General features: G+C 39.2%; 1 protein-coding gene across 1 annotated transcript in view; it reads left to right on the top strand.

Moving 5' to 3' along the window:
* adgrb3 (adhesion G protein-coupled receptor B3) overlaps positions 1–18,547 on the top strand; it is a 117,171-nt gene that overhangs the window by 85,017 nt on the left and 13,607 nt on the right. The window contains exons 15-19 of the mRNA XM_078273675.1: positions 478–580; positions 1,146–1,189; positions 11,973–12,099; positions 13,116–13,219; positions 13,369–13,471. Of these exons, the coding sequence (XP_078129801.1) occupies positions 478–580; positions 1,146–1,189; positions 11,973–12,099; positions 13,116–13,219; positions 13,369–13,471 (481 nt within the window). The remainder of the gene's footprint in view (positions 1–477; positions 581–1,145; positions 1,190–11,972; positions 12,100–13,115; positions 13,220–13,368; positions 13,472–18,547) is intronic.

The raw sequence follows: 18,547 nt of genomic DNA, 5'->3' as shown, positions 1-18,547 counted from the left end.
ATGTACTCTATCTGTAAAGTGTCCTAAGATAACTTTAGATAACTGTTATTATTTGACATTTTAAATTAAATTGAATTGAATTGAAGATCTTCTCAGAAACCCAAAATCACATAGTGCTCCTTATAGATCCCACATAAGTCTTACTGACTCTGCACTTAAAGCTGATTTCCTTAAGTGTTAATGCTCTTTCACAGAGCATAAAATGGACTTTAGGTGTTAAAAGTGAAATCAGGGTTAAGGATTTGAACACTGGAAATGTTGTTCATCCTTTATGTCCATAAGACATCTATAGGGATATGCAAACACAGTTAAGCTTATATATCAAACATGAGCCTCCACTTTACCACATTCTGTTAGAAAAGTGAAGGTCAGCATTTGAACCCCAATGACAATTAAACTGTGTGAGACAGAAACATTACAGTTACAATCATTTTCTAATTTTTGGTAATTTTTGGCTCTCATCTTTGTTTGACTCAGGAACCAAACAGTTGTGAACTCCAAAGTCATCGCTGTGACTGTGAGACCTGAGCCCAAGGCAACTGAGTCCCACCTGGAGATTGAACTGGCACACCTGACAAATGTAAGCACCACAGTCATTTTCAGATCAACAAATACTGTACATATGTTGTTTGAGCCTACAAATTTCGCTTTTCATGTTATTTTTTGGTATAAAACACTAAATGTTCCTTTTTTGTAACACTCATATAGATATTTTTTGTCTGTTGACTGAATGACCACAGCACACCTAAGCTACCATCGGCCGACACACAATGGTGGTTAATTGGCTCAATAATTAATTTGCAAGCTCCCGGTGTCAGGAGAGCGCACTGCAGTCAGATAATTACATGAACAATCCCTTCTATGATCCAGCCCTTTTTATTCATCTTAGAGATAAAGTGCATGGAAGTCTGAATGAGACAGCAAGTGTGTGTGTGTGTGTGTGTGTGTGTGTGTGTGTGTGTGTGTGTGTGTGTGTGTGTGTGTGTGTGTGTGTGTGTCGGATAGTGCACTCCACACACAAAGATCTACATCGAAGGACAAATATGCAGTTGATTTATGATGATGATGATGATGGTGATGATAATAATGATCAATTATCATCATAATTTAGCTGATAAACATTTTGTCCTTTTTTTGCCTTCCAGGGAACAATGAACCCTTACTGTGCACTCTGGGACAACAACATCATGTAAGTGGGCTTGCTCTTTCACTTTTCAAACTTTTTTCTTTCTGTTGCTATATTTCTTTTCTGTTACACCTCTGAAATTGGGTTAGTGTGCATCCTCCCTTCATCTTCAAAAGTCAGGATCACAATTCTCTTGTGCATGCAAAGGAGCTGGGTAACCCAATAGCACAGCAAACAAGAAAGAGAACTGGAGAAAATAAACCTGCAAGGCAACATTTTACATTAAACCCTTACCAGAGGTTGGACAAAATAATAGGAATACCTTACATCCCTCTACAAAAGCAAAGCTATAAATTAAACTGTTTGGTATGTTTATGCTTTGCTGAGACACTTAACACGTTGATTTTAGCCTGTTGTACTTCAGTATGTGGAGTGTCTTCAGTGTCTGAGTCAGTATTGGTGAGGTTCTGCAATTGCAGTGTTCACGGTGTTCAGCATATGTCAGGATTTCATCAAGACTCTTATGAGAACGCCATATAAGTCATATGTTCACTCCTGTAAATCACAGTTGTACAGACATTGGTACATGTGAGTTATATACAGAATGTTAAGTTGAAGACAATTAGCAGAATGTGTGGGGTTCGACAGACATGAAAAATACAGCAACTGACAGAGATACAAACAGGTTGATAGATACTGCCTGAAGTGCTGGAACGTCAGCCAAAAATACTGCAGAATTATGTAACATAGCGAGGGAAAACTCTCAAAAAAAAGCATGAGGACATATGCAAAACACAGCTGCATTAGCAGAAAGTAAACACCACACAACACGGGCACAAACTAAAGCTTTATGATGAGACAAATAAAGACCTGACACAATCACAACAAAACTCCAAAATTATAAGCAAGCATTACTAAGAAAGTTATTAGTTTGGGTTGTGGTATACTAATGTGTTGTCACTAATCTGTCCACACCCTTTAAACTTACACACCTATTTGATGCTTTTCTGAAGCTACTTACTAATTACATTTAAAAAAGCAACAGAAGCTACAGCAATAGTGGTTGAATTATTAACAGTTCTAAGCCTTCAGATTTTCATTATAGCAAACCCTATTTTTAGTAAAAATGTATGGCCACCTTCTTTTAGCCATTCAATGTATTTGCATTATGTAAATGTATCGCTGTATATATAGTAGTTTTAACCGGAAGAGATTGCTTTTCCTGTGTAGGATTCAAATCGCATACCCATGCACAAGGCATTCACCGAAATTGATGCATTTTACATGCGGTTATGCGGAAGAAAACATTTGGTGTCGGAGGGATTTCTGAATGTGGGGAATCCTCTCAGGTTTGTTTGGGTGGCTGTAAACAGACACACTAGTTGCTCTCCTTCTGTTGCATTTCTGAAAAAGTATAGTAACTGCTGAATGCCTGTTTGCTTTCCCCAATGGTCAATATGTGTGTCTATTGAACGCAACTTAGGGACAGGTGTTATTACTGTAAAAGGCACTTGCCGTTACCACCAGTAAGCACAGGTGTTGCCAAATCACACGACTGAAATCTTAATCTTTATAATTTCAAGATCAATCTGATATTTAGATATGTTGATGGCCTGATGGGTATATCTAATATTTTTCAGAAATAGAATGAAAGATAGCACATTTCTGCATAGCATGTTACAACTGCCCTATAGACATACAAATTATTTAGTGCATTTGATAATGTCATTTAAGTTGAATATTTTGGAGCTCAGTTTTGCTTTATTTATGGGAAACAGAAGCTGTGGATGAACCAGCTCAGGCAACAGCTATATGAGGTTGGTATTATTACTTTGAAATAGCATGTGAATTGTGCATAGTCTGTCCTCTATCATGGCATTTGAGGGCAACTGGTCTATTTTTGAACAGCAAAGATACAACTGGGACAACTCTGCTCCATTCTCTTTCCCTGACTTTCACAAACCAAGTGTTTAATTTCAGATTTTTTTCAGACGTGCATTAAGTCATTTTTAAACAGAGCACCACCAAATGACTCCATGGTATGATTATCATGTTCATTTCAAACAGTTGGCTCGTCCTATTACACAATAGCAGCCACTCTCTGGACTCATAGAGGGGGTAATACACCATCTGTCAGCAATGTTGGTCCAAACCAAAAGAGAGTGCTCACTGTAACAATTAGCAGAATGAAAATGCTGTTCACAAGTGGAGAACTGTGTCCTCCGACTCGATGAAGTCCATATACAGAACATGTGAATACTGAGCTGAACGGAGGCAACTACAGTAAAGCTGCAAGGCTGAGAAAGCTGCTACACCTGCTTTACTTTCACCACAGGGGTGAAAGCCTGAGGCGTAAATATCTTCTGTGACAACACAGGGAAAAACTCTTGTGATTTGCCTGTTTATGTAAGCAGCTGGGAGGACCACTTTGACAAGAGAACATTGTTCATCACTATAAAGCTGTATTATGTCTTATGATAGAGTCCATACATTCTTCATTTATTTCAGGGCTTGCTGTGCTTTGCCAAATATTTTGCTGTGCAGAGAGAACAGAATGGTGCTGTTAAAGCTTAATAACCGCAAAGTTAGATAAATGTATTGTTCTTTTATTTTAAGCAAAAGGGAGCATTAAGAGAGACCTTTAGACATGTATACAATAAGTACAGTTTTGAGGTACTTTGGAGGTACTCAATTTAAATCCAACTACAACACAAAATCGCTACTTGTATGTTATGCATTAGTAATATTAATCCAATAATAAATTAGTAAAATTAAGAAGAAAAAGGTAATTAATGTGATGATGAATATAATCTATACTGCATCATTTTAAATAATGAATAAGAAATAAGGCTTGACAAGATAATTAGTTCCCAAGCAATCTTCATTTAATTCTTTGCAAGTAAAATAAGATAAATTAAAGCTGCAAGCAGCGATGAACGGGCCCTCGCCTTCTTGCAGTCGGGGGTACTGGCAGACGCAACATCACATGTAGACCACACATTCTAAGTTTCATGTAAATTGGAATAACTTTTGCCAAGATACAACCGTTGCTGTTTCGACACCCACCTACAGGAAGTTGGTCCTCTGTAACTTGCGCATTGTTTTAGCTATTAAAATTCTTTTGATAACAATTTTCGTAAAATGTGTGGGGCATCTCCAGAGGGTCATGGCAAAAACAAGAATCTTAAGTTTTTGCATCGATAGCAATTATTTTGGTCGAGATATGGCAAAGTTGGTGTTTGCATACTTAGCTACACAAATTTGTTTGTGCGTAATATGTGAAATTTTATCCTATAAAATTTCTTTGGATAACTTTTTGTCAGGTCTGTCTGGAGATGCTACTTGCCAAGTTTCGTGCAGATCGGTCACACTGTCTAGGAGGGGTTTGGCAAAGTAGGTTTTCGATAAATCACCATTTTTCACGCATAAAAGTCAAGGTGGAAATGGGCGTGGCCTATATCAGGAGACTCAGCTGGATCCAGGGAACGTGAAAATATATGGTTTTTGAATGTGAGATGTACAGTTTGGGAGTTATAGGGCCAAACACTTTTTTTCTGCAATAGGACCACCTAAATCTACTGCACCTGGCAGTGATAAGATTGAAGTAATAAAGAACATAAATGCACTAAAGAACAAAACAAAGATATACATAAGCATGCTAATATGCAGCTATCCATGTGAAAAACATTTGAGCATCCAGAGAGCTAATATATATATTTTTATTTACTCTATAAGTCTGCAGCTCCACAGCACCGAGTGTAAACAGGTCAGATGAATACACTTTTATTACTATTTGAAATGTCAATATTTTCAGCTATCAAACAAGCCTGAAATTTTCAATATCCCACCACTCTGCCAAGGGAAAAATGTGAAATGCAACCCAGTAATATTGGATCAGTCAACTTCCCTGTATAGTGTTCAAAAATAAATATTTGAGGGTATTTAATCTACCAATCTACTTAAAAAATATTACACTATTTTACACGAATGTGCACAATCTTGGAGAATTAGTAATCATTGTGACTCCAGCATGAGTTTAAATCAGATTGCTTTACAGCTTTTCTAAATTTAGAGCTCATCTTGGTTTGAGAAGATTATTTATTCTCATTTTGAGCATTGTAATCGCTTGCATGGATTCTAGCTCCTTAGTTGCTTCAAACTGCCACTAAACTTTTATTTAAAGTACAGAATGGCATTACAAGCTAGTTTGAGCCTTTTGGCATTCCCCTGCAATAATATGTTTTTAAAATCCTCTAAATCCTTGTAAAGTGCAAGGAGTGCATTGAATGCCATATTAGTGTCTTCTGACTTTTTAATTGCAGATGTTTTTGCATCCCCCTCTCAGATTATCCACCAAAGTCGTATTAAAGCCAAACCTTAAACTGAAGAGGACATCCTTCATCATTACAGGCTTTTAGATCCTAAAAAATAACTTGCCACATCAGGATTAACAGGATCTTGCCCCCTCTTTAGGACATCTTTAAAACACACAGCCTTTTTACTGACTTTGTTTTTTTACTTTTTAAGATTTTATTCTCCTTGTTTCATATTTTATGCTTCATCTCTAAAGCACTCTAAAGAAGTTATATTATTACTGCAATGCTATAGTAAGTATTAAACGTTTACTTTTACGGTACAGTACAACCAAACAGATTGTAATCTTTATGGCCGAACATGTATGATACATTTGCCATGACTGCAGTGTGCTAAGACTCAGACCAGAAGATTAAGTGTTTCCTCTACTGGAGTTAATTTAGACGATTTACTCTGCAGAACATACAAGATCATATACTAAACAATAAAAGCCTGAAGGATATAATAAAAAAAATTGTAGCAGACACTTTGTAATATCATGAGTCCAAGCAGCACCAAGCAGTTTATTGGTGGATTGGAATGTTTTAAATGCTACTAGTAGGCCTACTGGTGTACAATCTTAAATGAATGGTCAATGAAAATAAACTTTTGGATAGATGGTAGAAAACCTGCTAACTCCACGGGGGAAAACTTTCAAACCTGTGACAACAAAATATAGTTACCTGAACTGATGAGTTGTACATTCCCTAAATAGTTAAGCTTTTATTACAGTAATGAATTACCTCAATAGTTGTATCTCAAATTAGTGCTATTCAGGTCATACCATGCTTTTTCAAAGAACGCTCTACTTTCTGTGGAACCAAAACATATTAATAATGTATATGTTAAGGTGTGAAAAGCAGCTGTTGTGGCTTCAGGTTCTACGAACATCTGGAGATCCTGGATTTGAGCCAAACAGGCCACGCCAAACACTAGCAACTGAGGCGAAGCTTACAGAAAGAACTAAGAGAAACCTTTATTGTGAGAATTGGTTCTCCATCACCTGGGTTCTTGAACATTTTTATAATGTAGATACCAGAAGATACATGAGTGCCACTGCCATGGGCCCAGTTTGATACACTTACAGTATATTCCAGCTTTGCTTTGCTGATGCTTAGTAAAAAAACACAAAATAAATCAGGCTTTTATAGCTTCTCACAGACTGTTTTATCAACAGGTTTGGTTAAGTTAAAGCTACTTAAGAAATTCAACCTGCTCCAGCAGCTGGTGATATATATTTTAGAGCTCAAAATACATGTCTCAAGCGTTATCGTTCAGTTAACAGTTCTCTCTAACAGTATCCTTCTTTGACGTCAAGCTTTTTTGACATTTCCATATCGGAGATCAGCAGTTTTTCACATCATAGACCCTCAAATGGACCCATTTGCTCCACAGACTCACACTTGATCAGATTTAGTCCCTGTTGTTTTGGGTCGGTTTTGAATGGAAACTGTCAACACTGCAGATGGTGAGACGATAATGACGAGAGCATTGCATTCTTTGTTTCTGGATGTGGATTAGTTTATAATGAAATTAAAACGCTTGTGGTTTTGCTTGGGAGCTCTGGTTGTCCACTTTGCAATGATCTTTCTATGCTGTTAAAGGATGTTGGGGGGCAGCAGAGGTAACATGTGGGCGATTTTTACAGTAATTCTAAGCTTCGGTCCAGCAAGGACTTGTGATGGACTGATGAGGACACAAACCATGCATTAGTTGACAGCAGGAGGTTTTGCTGTGTGTGTGTGTGTGTGTGTGTGTGTGTGTGTGTGTGTGTGTGTGTGTGTGTGTGTGTGTGTGTGTGTGTGTGTGTGTGTGTGTGTGTGTGTGTGTGTGTGAGTGTGTGTGCGTGTGTGTTTGAGAGAGAGAGAGAACACAGGATGTAAGTATGTCAGTTCTGACTGACGTGATTCTGTTTGCATTAATTGTTTTATTTATATATTGCCTTGGGGTTGATTTATACATGAAAGAGTAGGATTTCCATGTTGCCAGCTGTTTCTAGCTTTAAATGAAGAAACACACAGTTGCAAAAATAATTCACCTTGGGTTTAATACCTTAGCATTAATCTGAAAACAAACACAAGTGGTGGAACACAAACTAATCTGGACAGGTACAGTTATGGGCACACTAGTTGTACTAAGTTGCACTACTAAGTTCAACTAACTGCAGTGATAATAGGCACAATGGACCTATTATTAGAAGGGTGCCTGATCATGGGTTGCAACCTGATCTCACAGAATTCCATGAAATGAACACGCAACCTTAACTCAAAATCTGTTGGAATCGCTGAAAATTCCTTGATGGCCCCACGGAAGAATTTCGTGCAATGAACACGGCCCCAAAGGTCGTGGGTGGGCTTACGTTTCCATGACACGCGGGACAACAACGGGACGGTTGTGTTTAGGAAAAGAAGAACGGGATAGTTGGATTTAGTAAAATAAAAAAGCAACGGTTGGGTTTAGGAAACATGACACACGGGACACAATCCCCAGTCTCCTGGGTGAAAGGTGTTGTTTGACCCATCCACCACCCCAACCAACCTCCCTACGTGGATTTTCGGACTTTCATACTACTCGCTACCATAGTCGCTCTTAATGCTACGTCATCTTCTCATTGACTTTACATTGGCATTGTTTTCCGTGGTGCCCACATGGAATTTTCACACATTCCGTTCCACCACCACGTAACGTGGTGTTAACAGTTCATGATCATTTCACGGAATTCTGTGAGACCAGGCTGGCCTGATCTGTGGAGCCATTCATATCTTCACTGACAAATCCAAACTGATTTGGGTTCTTTTGCTTGTCTACCTCCTTTTGAGGGTTCCGCACCACTCAGGATTAATTAGATTTGTCTTGCTACATAAAAATATGCACTCATTTTTCTTTTTCTCTTCATTCATTTAACACACGCAGTGTGGCCCACAGGCTAATATGAATTGCCTGTCATCAAGAGCTCCATGATGGATGAAATCATTTCCCAGCATTGCCCCCACCCTCTTCTGTCATTGTTTGTCTATCTCTCAAGACTATAAAATTGCCTAAAGTGCATTGCCTACAGCACTCTTTAAGCCCTCAGCCAAATGCCTGGCTAATCTGTTTTGGGCATGGGATGAATGTAAAGAGATTTTTGGATGGTTACCACTCATTCCTGAAGAAACACTATATGTTGAACAAAGCAGTGTTGTATGCAAAATTGACTGATGTATAAGAACAACACAGGCTAAAAGAAACTGCAGCCCAGTCTGATCATTTAGTCTATAGGGCTGCACCAGCCTGTTTAGCTGGACAATCATGAGGTTACAGAGCTCCACTGTTTGACCCATAAGTGCACTGCTTGGACCTGTGGATAAGTTATGGGTTTAGTAATAAGATCTCTTTGGCTAAAGGAACATGATCTGTCAAAGTTCAGCAAGGAAGACAACCCTAATTGGAGTTTTGAGCATCTGTCTATTTCTGTTTCAATAAGACACAAGGGTTTAAATCCTGAATGTGTCTAAAACTTTGTCGACTTTTTAAGTGACTCTACTCTCACTTCTCTTGCATCTTGACACCTAAATATTTTTAAAATTGGAACACAAATTTCAGTCCTGGAAGTTTGAATACAAAGGCTTCAATGCATCACCGCATGGATAGAAAGTGGTCAACCGATGGTATGTGATGGATGTCATGTCATCAGTCTCACTGTGGTTAACATCAACACTGACACTTTCTCGTGGGGCCATTTTATATTCCGAGGCCACCAAGCTCCCGATAAGGTCAGACAAAACATCAAACGTGGCGTACATAAATCCCCCAGTCAGGGATGTTCTCCTGTCAGCTTCTCTCGCTTGCACAAAAGAGACGCAAACATCTAGCAAGTCAAAAGTTAGGAACAGATCATGTCGAGGATTGAGTCTTCACCAGGGGGAATGGTTCATTCATCACAAAGTTATCGGGAAGTAGAGGCATCACACATGCTGTCAATCTCAGCACAAAAGAGTGTGTTTTGCTTCTGAATGTGGCAATCGTGTTTTGAGAGTGCAACAGCAGCATACCCAAAGGGTGATCTCAAGAGGGCGAAGCTGTGCGAAGACTGTGATGCTTGTTGGTCACCCAGCAACCTCATCACGGCCTGTCGCTCTCTCTCTCTCTCTCTCTCTCTCTCTCTCTCTCTCTCTCGCTCTCTCTCTCTCTCTTTCTCTCTCTCTGCCCTTCACGAATTACCTCAAACAACGACAAACCTGCACTACTATTAAAAGATGCTTTCACTGTTTTTTTTTGGCCCAAGCCACATGACAATGTTAAGTGTGACTATGCACCAAACAACTTCCCCAATAGCTATGGTTTTGAAGAACTTACCATGTTTGTTTTAAAACTGGAAGCTCACAAATCAGACAGCTCTACTGATGAAAAACTGCAACAAAGTCCAAAAAGTTCTTTAGCCCTTAAAAGTGCCATGGGCTGCCATCAGCAACATGTTTTTGTCAGTGTTTGGAGGTCACCAACGTAAAGCTTTACGTTACTGTCTTTCCCTAGTTCTCAAATCTTCAAATACACAGTCTTAGAAAATCACTATGCCATCCAAATCATTTCGAAGAGGTTCTTGGAGTCACTGTTTTATTTATATTACTCAGTGCAGCAAAATATAGTTACTCATGAGGACTTGTTCAAGAGCTTGACCACAGACTTGTATTCATCATCGTGAAATATCAGTTTTTGAACCTTCATTTAAGAAGCCATCGAAGAAATTCTTGAAAATGTAAATCAGCAGAGTGCATATGGACCTTTAAGACATGATTTAGCGCTCCAGCTGCAGTGAGATACTTCCTCCACAGCCTTCAGAGAATATGGGCTACAGTATATCACCTTCACGACAAGGCAATGTTTTTGCATTTAGATAATTCATAACTACCTATTCTGTTACTTATGTCATTTAAATTTGCTTTGAAATGGCTACATGAGTTTGCTGAAGTATACAGCTGTTGACTAGCTTTCTGTGTGCAGTCTGGGGGTAAATATGCATCAGTTGCACTAAACTGTCGCAACCCAGTTAAGAAGAGAAGAGATGAGGGGGTGTTTGGTGTTTTAAGTCACCAACGTCGCCTTCCAGGCAGCGAGGCAATGGTTATGTTTAGGGTTAAGGTTAGGGATAGCTGCCTGGAAGTCGACGTTGGAGGCTTAAAACACCATCGAGCAGATGAGGGGGGTAAATTGAAGAGTTTTGTTTATTGTTGCTTTGCTGTGTACAGACAGCTCAGAGCACTGGTTGGGAATTTGCAAAGGGCTCCACAGTCCCTTCCAGGAATAATAAATATTGCAGCCATATTGATCAAATGACAAAGCAGGATTGCCTCACACAGCAGAGGCCACTCGGCACACAAATCAACAGCTAGTATGCTCTATGTTGTTCTAAATCTTCGTATCTTATGTGAATACTCTGTCGTGAAGAGAGCCGGATTCTGTAGGGTGAGAAGTTGCAGGACAACAGGTGTTTGCTTGTTTGTGACACGAATCTTAATGGCAGGTTATGTGCTGCGGCAAAAACGGATCCGAGCACAGTCATGTTACATTTTTGTGTAAATGTGAAAACTATTTTAATCAATAAGGGTGATTTTTTTCTGAAGATGGAAAATAAGTGGGGGCGAATGACAAATGGAAGAGAAGCGCTCCTTTCATTTCACCTACTAGTGGTTTGGTGGTGTGAAGTGGGGACTGGCTGCAACCATTCGCGCTGCTTCCGCGGGGTGGTATTAGTTCTGCAGCGTTTTTTGTAAAGCGTTTCGCACCGGGGAGCAACAACTTTCGTGTAAAATGATTTTCAGGAATAATCCAAAACCATCATTTATTCCCGTCATATCATTAGAACCGCACTTGAATAAACAGATCCTGCGACAGCGTGCGTTTCTTTTTTCATTGTATCAACCTCCCCCTCTCACGCCAGCAGAGAGGAACAGAGTATCAATCTGATGCTGTCCACCGTTTACAGGGTGAAAATCCCCCTAAGGAAGCATTCAAAAGCTGCTAATTAAAACAGTTGAGGGGGTAAAAATCAACCGATAAGGAAAAAAGACAGGATAACAGGGGCATTGAGAGGGGGCGTAAAGGAATACAGTCGTTTGGAAAACATCTAGAGGAATAGAGAATCACGCAGACATACAGGTAAATATGAACGCTCTTATCTCTAAGCTTTATGAGGGGAATAATGCTGTTTTCATATCGCCTATTGGTATTTATCTGCGTACATAGCGAATCAATCAGCACCAGTCTTCTTGGACAGCTCCGTGCGTCCTCCCCCTCCTTCGTGTCTCTGCATCTCTATCTGCTACAGCTGAAATGCTGCTCGTAGCCACACACGAGCTGTGCCTATGTGTCGGTTCTGTTTTTTTATGTAACAGTCTATAGCTCTCGATTCAAACAAATAATTAAATATGAAACCCGGCGTGATGTCGATAAGTCCCGTGAAGTCGTGCCACCGCTGGAATTACCTGTAATTGCCTCTGCCTTCTTTTTGCAGGAACGATTCTTGGGGAGCCTGGTCCACAAAAGGATGTAAAACGGTGCTTACAGATGCATCCCATACAAAATGCTTATGTGATCGTGTATCTACCTTCGCCATTTTGGCTCAGCAACCAAGAGAAATAGTAAGTAGGCTATTTATTTGTTATTCAGTGTGGGTTTTATAAGCCAATGTAAAGGAGAAACGCTGCCTGTGTGTGTGTGCTGATGCGAATGGAAATTGAATCTTAGCCTATGCTAATCCCGTTAAATAGCAGCAAACAGAGCTTGTGGGGGGGGGGATATTTGTAGTTTGCTCGTAGATTTAGATAACTCTGTGTGCGCGCGTGCACGCGGGAGGGTGTGTGCATGCTGATGCTTGTGTGTCTCTCCTCATCAATCAAATGAACATTTGGTCGGGGGGAGGGGTAAAAGTTGTCAGATTTGATATTTTCCTGTTGTTTTCCTCTACTGGCATCTGTAGGTGAGGTTTTTAAACCATGTTTTGAGCTCATGTGCTGGAAAGGAACCAGAAGCCTGTCATTTCTTGAGATAAAGTAATTAACATTGAGAACACAGACTACTTACACTGCGGCCTCTGCATTAGTACACAGTAGGAATTGCGATATCACAAATACACCTTTTACCTTCTTCTCTGTCAGGCCTAAAGCATTCACCATAACATTAATTCAGCCATAAAAGTGCAGTGTTGTGGTGATGGTTCACACATGACAAGTGTATGTAATGTATGAAACCACATACAGTACTGTTTGTCTAAAGATAGCTCTAAATTCTAGGCCTGTGATTGGCCAGCTCACATGATTTCAAATGTGACAGGACAAACAAGTCAAACAAAAACAATATGTTTTGGTGCACTGGAGCCTAGCTTCTCTGCTTCAGCCTTTATTGTTTTGTAATAATAATAATAATATAATGTCCAGCACACATAAGTGGAAGACCCGCATCTTAAAACAGTCTTCAAGCCCACGCATGCACTTCAAACCTCACAGTATATTAAGGAACCCACCGTGGACTATTCAGATTGGTGGTGGTGGTTGTTTTGATTGGTTTCCTCTCTGGGCAACAATAAAGATTTACTGTCCTGCATGAACCACATCCAAACTCCCACTGACTGGTTTGTCTTGCTCTGTCTCCTCCACAGACCATGGAGTACTCAGGGGTCCCATCTGTGACATTGATAGTTGGCTGTGGTCTGTCATGCCTCTCCTTGATCACGTTGGCAGTGATCTATGCTGTTCTATGGAGGTAATTTCAACACTTGAGGAGCATATGCTGCAACCACATGCTGATGAACACTTTTTGTCATTAAGTTTGTGCATTTATATAACATCTTATTTGATTAATCATCTTTTAAAAGTCTGATTTGGTTGCTTTTATCATTCCTTTTTCTTCAGATATATTCGATCTGAACGATCCATCATCCTGCTCAACTTCTGCTTATCTATAATCTGCTCCAACATATTGATCCTTGTTGGACAAACACAGACGCAAAATGTGGTAAGTGTCATTTAAGGATGTATTCAGCACAGTTTATAGAGGTCCAGTGGTTGTTTTATTTATCAAAGAATTTAAGTCAGGATAATAGTGCAGTGCAAAGATCCATGTGAAGCTTCGGTTTGGCTTTATTTAGGTTGAATAGAGCCCTTTTTTTGTATTGGGCCACTGTGACATTTTTTTGAGATCTTTAGGTTTATATTGAAATATATGAAAATGGGTTGGGATAGCTGTATGGTACACTTATGCACAATATCACAAGGTTCCTCCCCATGATTTTAAAAGATAGAGTAGAAACTTCATCATATTCATCTGTTCCCAGTCAATTCAAGATATTTTAATCAACTTTAATCTTATTTTGAAAAAACTGAGATTTGATTAAATAGTCTCACTCACATTTACCATAAGTCTGATCTAAAAAATAATGCCTTTTTTATACCAGATGTTGGCTTTGTCATTGAGAGAATAAAAACAAGAATATACCAGTTACATTATAGCCTCTTTCAAGCAAATTACTCATCTTCTTCTGGGTCGCAGACAAGCTTCTCATATTTCATCCAAATGGAAATGTAAGCATTTCTAATGCCTCTATAAGACGTCGATCCACCTTGTGTTGGCTCGGGACCACTCGTGTTACATTGTCCTCTGGTAAACTTGAGACAAGCCCAATCTGTTGGCGCAGAGACAGTGATGATCTTTAATTGCAATTAAAAGTGCGATGCCATAAAAGAAAACAAAAAGAAAATGAACAAAAGAGGACAGTAAGCTCACTTTGAGATGAAATACTAAAGTTGTATTGCTGTGGTTCAAATGTGAAGCAATGCAATCAGTAACAAGTCTTGCAATTGCAGTTAAGGAGATTCAACAGTGTAGGAGCAGCAAGACATACATGATGCACACCATGGGACATGGTGCACCGGTCAATCAATGGCTAATGAAATGATTGCGATGCTGCATGTGTAATTGTGACAGCAGCTTAAAAGTTGGGTTGGAGGATACAAGCAGCACTTGTATTGCTGTGCAGTGTGCATTACTGAAACGATTCATATGAAAACTGTTTTTGTTCAGATGTCAATGAGTGCTGAGCTTCAGATAGAGTCAGCAGGATTCAAAAGGACAATTGCTGAAGTTAAAGAAGGACTTCTTCCAATAAATATGTATCACTTCCTCTCTTCTCGTCTTATGACTGGCCAGTACACAAGTGGCTAATGTAAAAGATTGTTTGGCAGTCGAGATTTACAAGCTGCCCACACAGATGCCCTTCTCAGTCATTTGGCAGCACTACAGAATGACACATTGTCATGTTATTGTGTAATATTCTCAGAGTACCTTTACCTTTTGCAAGCAGCAAACACTGTTTTGTTTTTCCTCATCTCATTATGTCCCCCTTTTTCTACTCAGTAATCCATTCTCTTTAGTTTTTTGGCTCATTAACAAGCCAGTGTTTTAGTATTTGGACATTCTTATGAAGCAGAATGTACAGATTTTAGTTGAGATCAACAGTACATGTAAAACTGAGCCAACAATCTTTTGAAACGCTTGCAACAAAGTGTATGTCTGTGGTGGTATTCCATCATAAGAAATGCATTTGCTGGTGCTATGGCTGCATACTATGTGCTTATAGGTGTGATTTATTCTGGGAGCAGATGGGCCTATCATCAGTTGGGGCTTATATTGGACTCTACTCATAAATCAAAATGCTTCCTCCTATTAAGTTTCCTATGTTCAATGAAAATTGAATCATGAATAATGAATTAATGAACCCAAAGACAAATTGTGTTTGGTAAAGCTACATTGTCTGGTTCCTGGTGACACTATAGATCAATGTGGACACAATGAACTAACTGTAACTATTCAGCCGAAACTGAATTGGCTCATATTACAGTTTGCAGGCCATTTTAATCTCATAACAAAAAAAAAAAGAAACAGCATCCACACATGATAAGTTCATCTGTTTCCTTGCTGGCCCTTACATATCTGGCACACAGTAGTACCCAAGACTATGAATGCACAAAGCTTTATGGCATTTTTAAAGCTGAGCTGATTTGAAGTCTTGTCAGATTTACTCAGGGCTCCAGTCATCTCCTGTCTTGATTATGAGGACCACCACTTAACATGGAATATTCACTCGGCATGCTGCTAATAGGATATCTGTCTCTGAAATCTGCAAAGAGATTAGGTGGTTTTCAGAAAATCCACTGACATACTGAAGATGTCATTTCAGCGTCTCAGAGTGACTCAACAAGCTCCCCTGACTGCTTCACCGGGAGCCAGATTAAAGCAACACTGACTCATTTATTTGTAACTGGCCAATATTGTTATTTATACTGAACATTAAAGCTGCACAAATCAATATTTATTTTAACAATGGCTCAAATTACTCTATGTAATGTGAAAGAGTGGCTCTTACTGATGAACCCACAGAGAATTATTACCCGACTCAACAGTTTCCAGCAGCTCTATGAAGCTCTTTAGCATCTTTCAGCTCATTGTTTGGTTTTACTGCTCACAACTTTTCCGTTTTGGTTCACGCCCATGGCTCTCATCAGCATCGTTTCCAGCAGCAGCAGCAGCAGGTAGCTGTTTACAGTGAAAAGCTCTGATATACCTGCCCAGCATTACATAGAAGACGAACTAGCTGGTGGTTACCTATTAGCTGGTGAACATTGTGGAGCATTTAGCAGCTACAGAGCCAGACATTTCTCTCAAGGGTGGACATATTGTAACATCAAAGGTAGTCTCTGTATATACACACATGACTGATAACGTTGTTGTTTTCTATCTGGAGAAAATATGAAAATCAAAAGTCAAATTTCAATATTTGTATTTCTAAAGTGTATGTACAAAAATCTTAAAGGGCACTAGATTATAGTATTTTAAATATAAAAATGAAAAATTGAAATCATTTCAATTATAGGTTCTCAAATAGCTAAACCAGCACTCTGCCTATTAATTTCTCAGAACCCACATTTTAAGCTTTAACAACTCAAAACCAAACCAGCTCTTCGAAGGCTGCCTTCATTAACAATAGTAAAATACATTGTTGTTGGTTCAGTCAACTTTCCAAAAGCTGCATTTTTCTTGTTGGTCTCTGTGATGCCGTTGATAAAACTTCCAGGGCAGTGAATTTATCACTGTTGTCCCTATGTTCTGTCTTGAATGTGTCTCCCCCGTTGTAAAAAATATTTGAGAAATATCTGTTTGATCAGACATACTGTCGAATGTTTGAGTGGTAGGCCAGCAAGAGGAGAAAACATAGCCCCAGTATGGATTTAATTGCCATGCTGCCTGACACTGCCTCACTTGTTTTTCCTCCATCTCTTGTAAGAAGTGCATATAATTGGCTCCACTGTTTGTGGATTCAGACTTGCTCATCGTCTAATAGAAATCATCTCTTTGGTATGGAGGTGTCCTCTGGGAGCAGGAAGTCAGTGAGTCACCTATGCCTGTCTGTGCTTTCCCTTTGTTTTCTGTTGTTGTTCATCTTGGTTTATAGAAAGAAGACAAAGAGAAATGCACGCTATTGGTTTGGCCTGGGAAGGTAGAAGATAGGGAGTCTTGAAATTAGAGTTCCTGTAAAATGTTCTCACTAGTGTCCAGTATCTATTACCGGGAAATGATTAGCTTTTAATAAAAAAAATTGTCAATAAAGTATTGTGGTCAGGAGCACTGTGAGCAGTTCTTCTTTAAACAAACAGCTTCGTACAACTTATATCTGCTGTTGTCTGAATTGTGAGCGCCTAAACCTCATGAGGCGCCACAAGATTAAAAATGGTCACCTTTTGTTTCAACGCTGCATGTTATGTATCTGCACAGATGGCTTATCAACGCTGGTATCCAGTCAAAAATGTATATCCTTATAATTGTGAACTGCTTGAAACTTCTCATTTTGAATGAAATATATTCTATAGTACCCCATGATATTAGTAAATTCAGGCCCTCTTTATATTTTCAGTTACAACATTATACTGACATGCTCAAGGGCATATATATGTACTGTATAGTACACATGCAGGAAATGCAGAAGGCACATTTGAGCGATAGTATATTTTTAGTATAAGAAGCTTGACCTGCCTTATAGTGAGGTGCAGGAAAGAGGGATTTGATTTACTCCTACCTTCCAGTCAAAGGTTAAACTGTTTAGCTCATTGAGTGGTGAAAAGAAACAATCAACATCAGCATACAGCTCATTCCTACATGCTTGGCACAGCTTTATAACAGCAGGAATCCTCTGGTGAGGTTGTATGCATCGTTCTGAGCGTGTCACATACAGAAATAAAGTGGGCCGAAGTAGAAGTGTCAAAACTTTGAGCTCACTCCAGGTTGGTGTGAGGTTGTACATCAATAGAGCAGGAAGTAGAAGTAGCAATTCTTTGACTGTAGTGGTAAAGTCAATGCATTTTATTCAGTGTTTCTCTGTGGTTCAACAACACTTTGCCACCACCACTTTGTTGTTTGGAGTTGTCCTCCACTGTTTAAAGCACTGAGGCACTTGTTGCTTGATTCAAAGGGAGGGTGCTTCAGTCAAAATAACAACCAGCCTCCTCCTCCCACACTGATTCAGATGGATCGAAGAGATAAAAGGAATGTTGTATGGTCTGGTCCAGATTGTTCTGCAGCATTATGAATAATGTTGTAGATCTTCACAGAACTATACTGTAGATACAGTGCAATTAACGTGTTTCTCCCCAGCAAGCTAATTCTTAAATGTCTTTATTGCAGTAATAGCGATAGGTATTAAAAGTTAACTGGACTAAATGTCACTTTATTCTTATGCAATCAATTAACAAATCCGTAAATGATATAAATAACTAAATACAAAAAATGTGTTTGGCAAATACAATTCCTGGAGCTCTGAGGAAAATAATGTAATCACCATGTCAACATTAGTTTAATCCAATTATGAAAGAGGGAGTTCTCAGCCTCACTATAAGCAAAACTGAAATCCCCTTTAATGTTTCGCTTCAATAATAGGCCACTGCTCCTTTTTTCATTCCAGTGGCCTGTCATTGCATTATGAAGCAAAGTGTGCAACAGTTCATGGCAATTAGGCTTTCACTTCTTAATATATAGAGTGTC

The sequence above is a fragment of the Sander vitreus genome, chromosome 17 (assembly GCF_031162955.1).
Source record: "Sander vitreus isolate 19-12246 chromosome 17, sanVit1, whole genome shotgun sequence".
In the NCBI taxonomy this organism is placed as follows: domain Eukaryota; kingdom Metazoa; phylum Chordata; class Actinopteri; order Perciformes; family Percidae; genus Sander; species Sander vitreus.
Note: the sequence above shows the minus strand (reverse complement) of the source record. Positions and strands in the feature narration are given on the sequence as shown.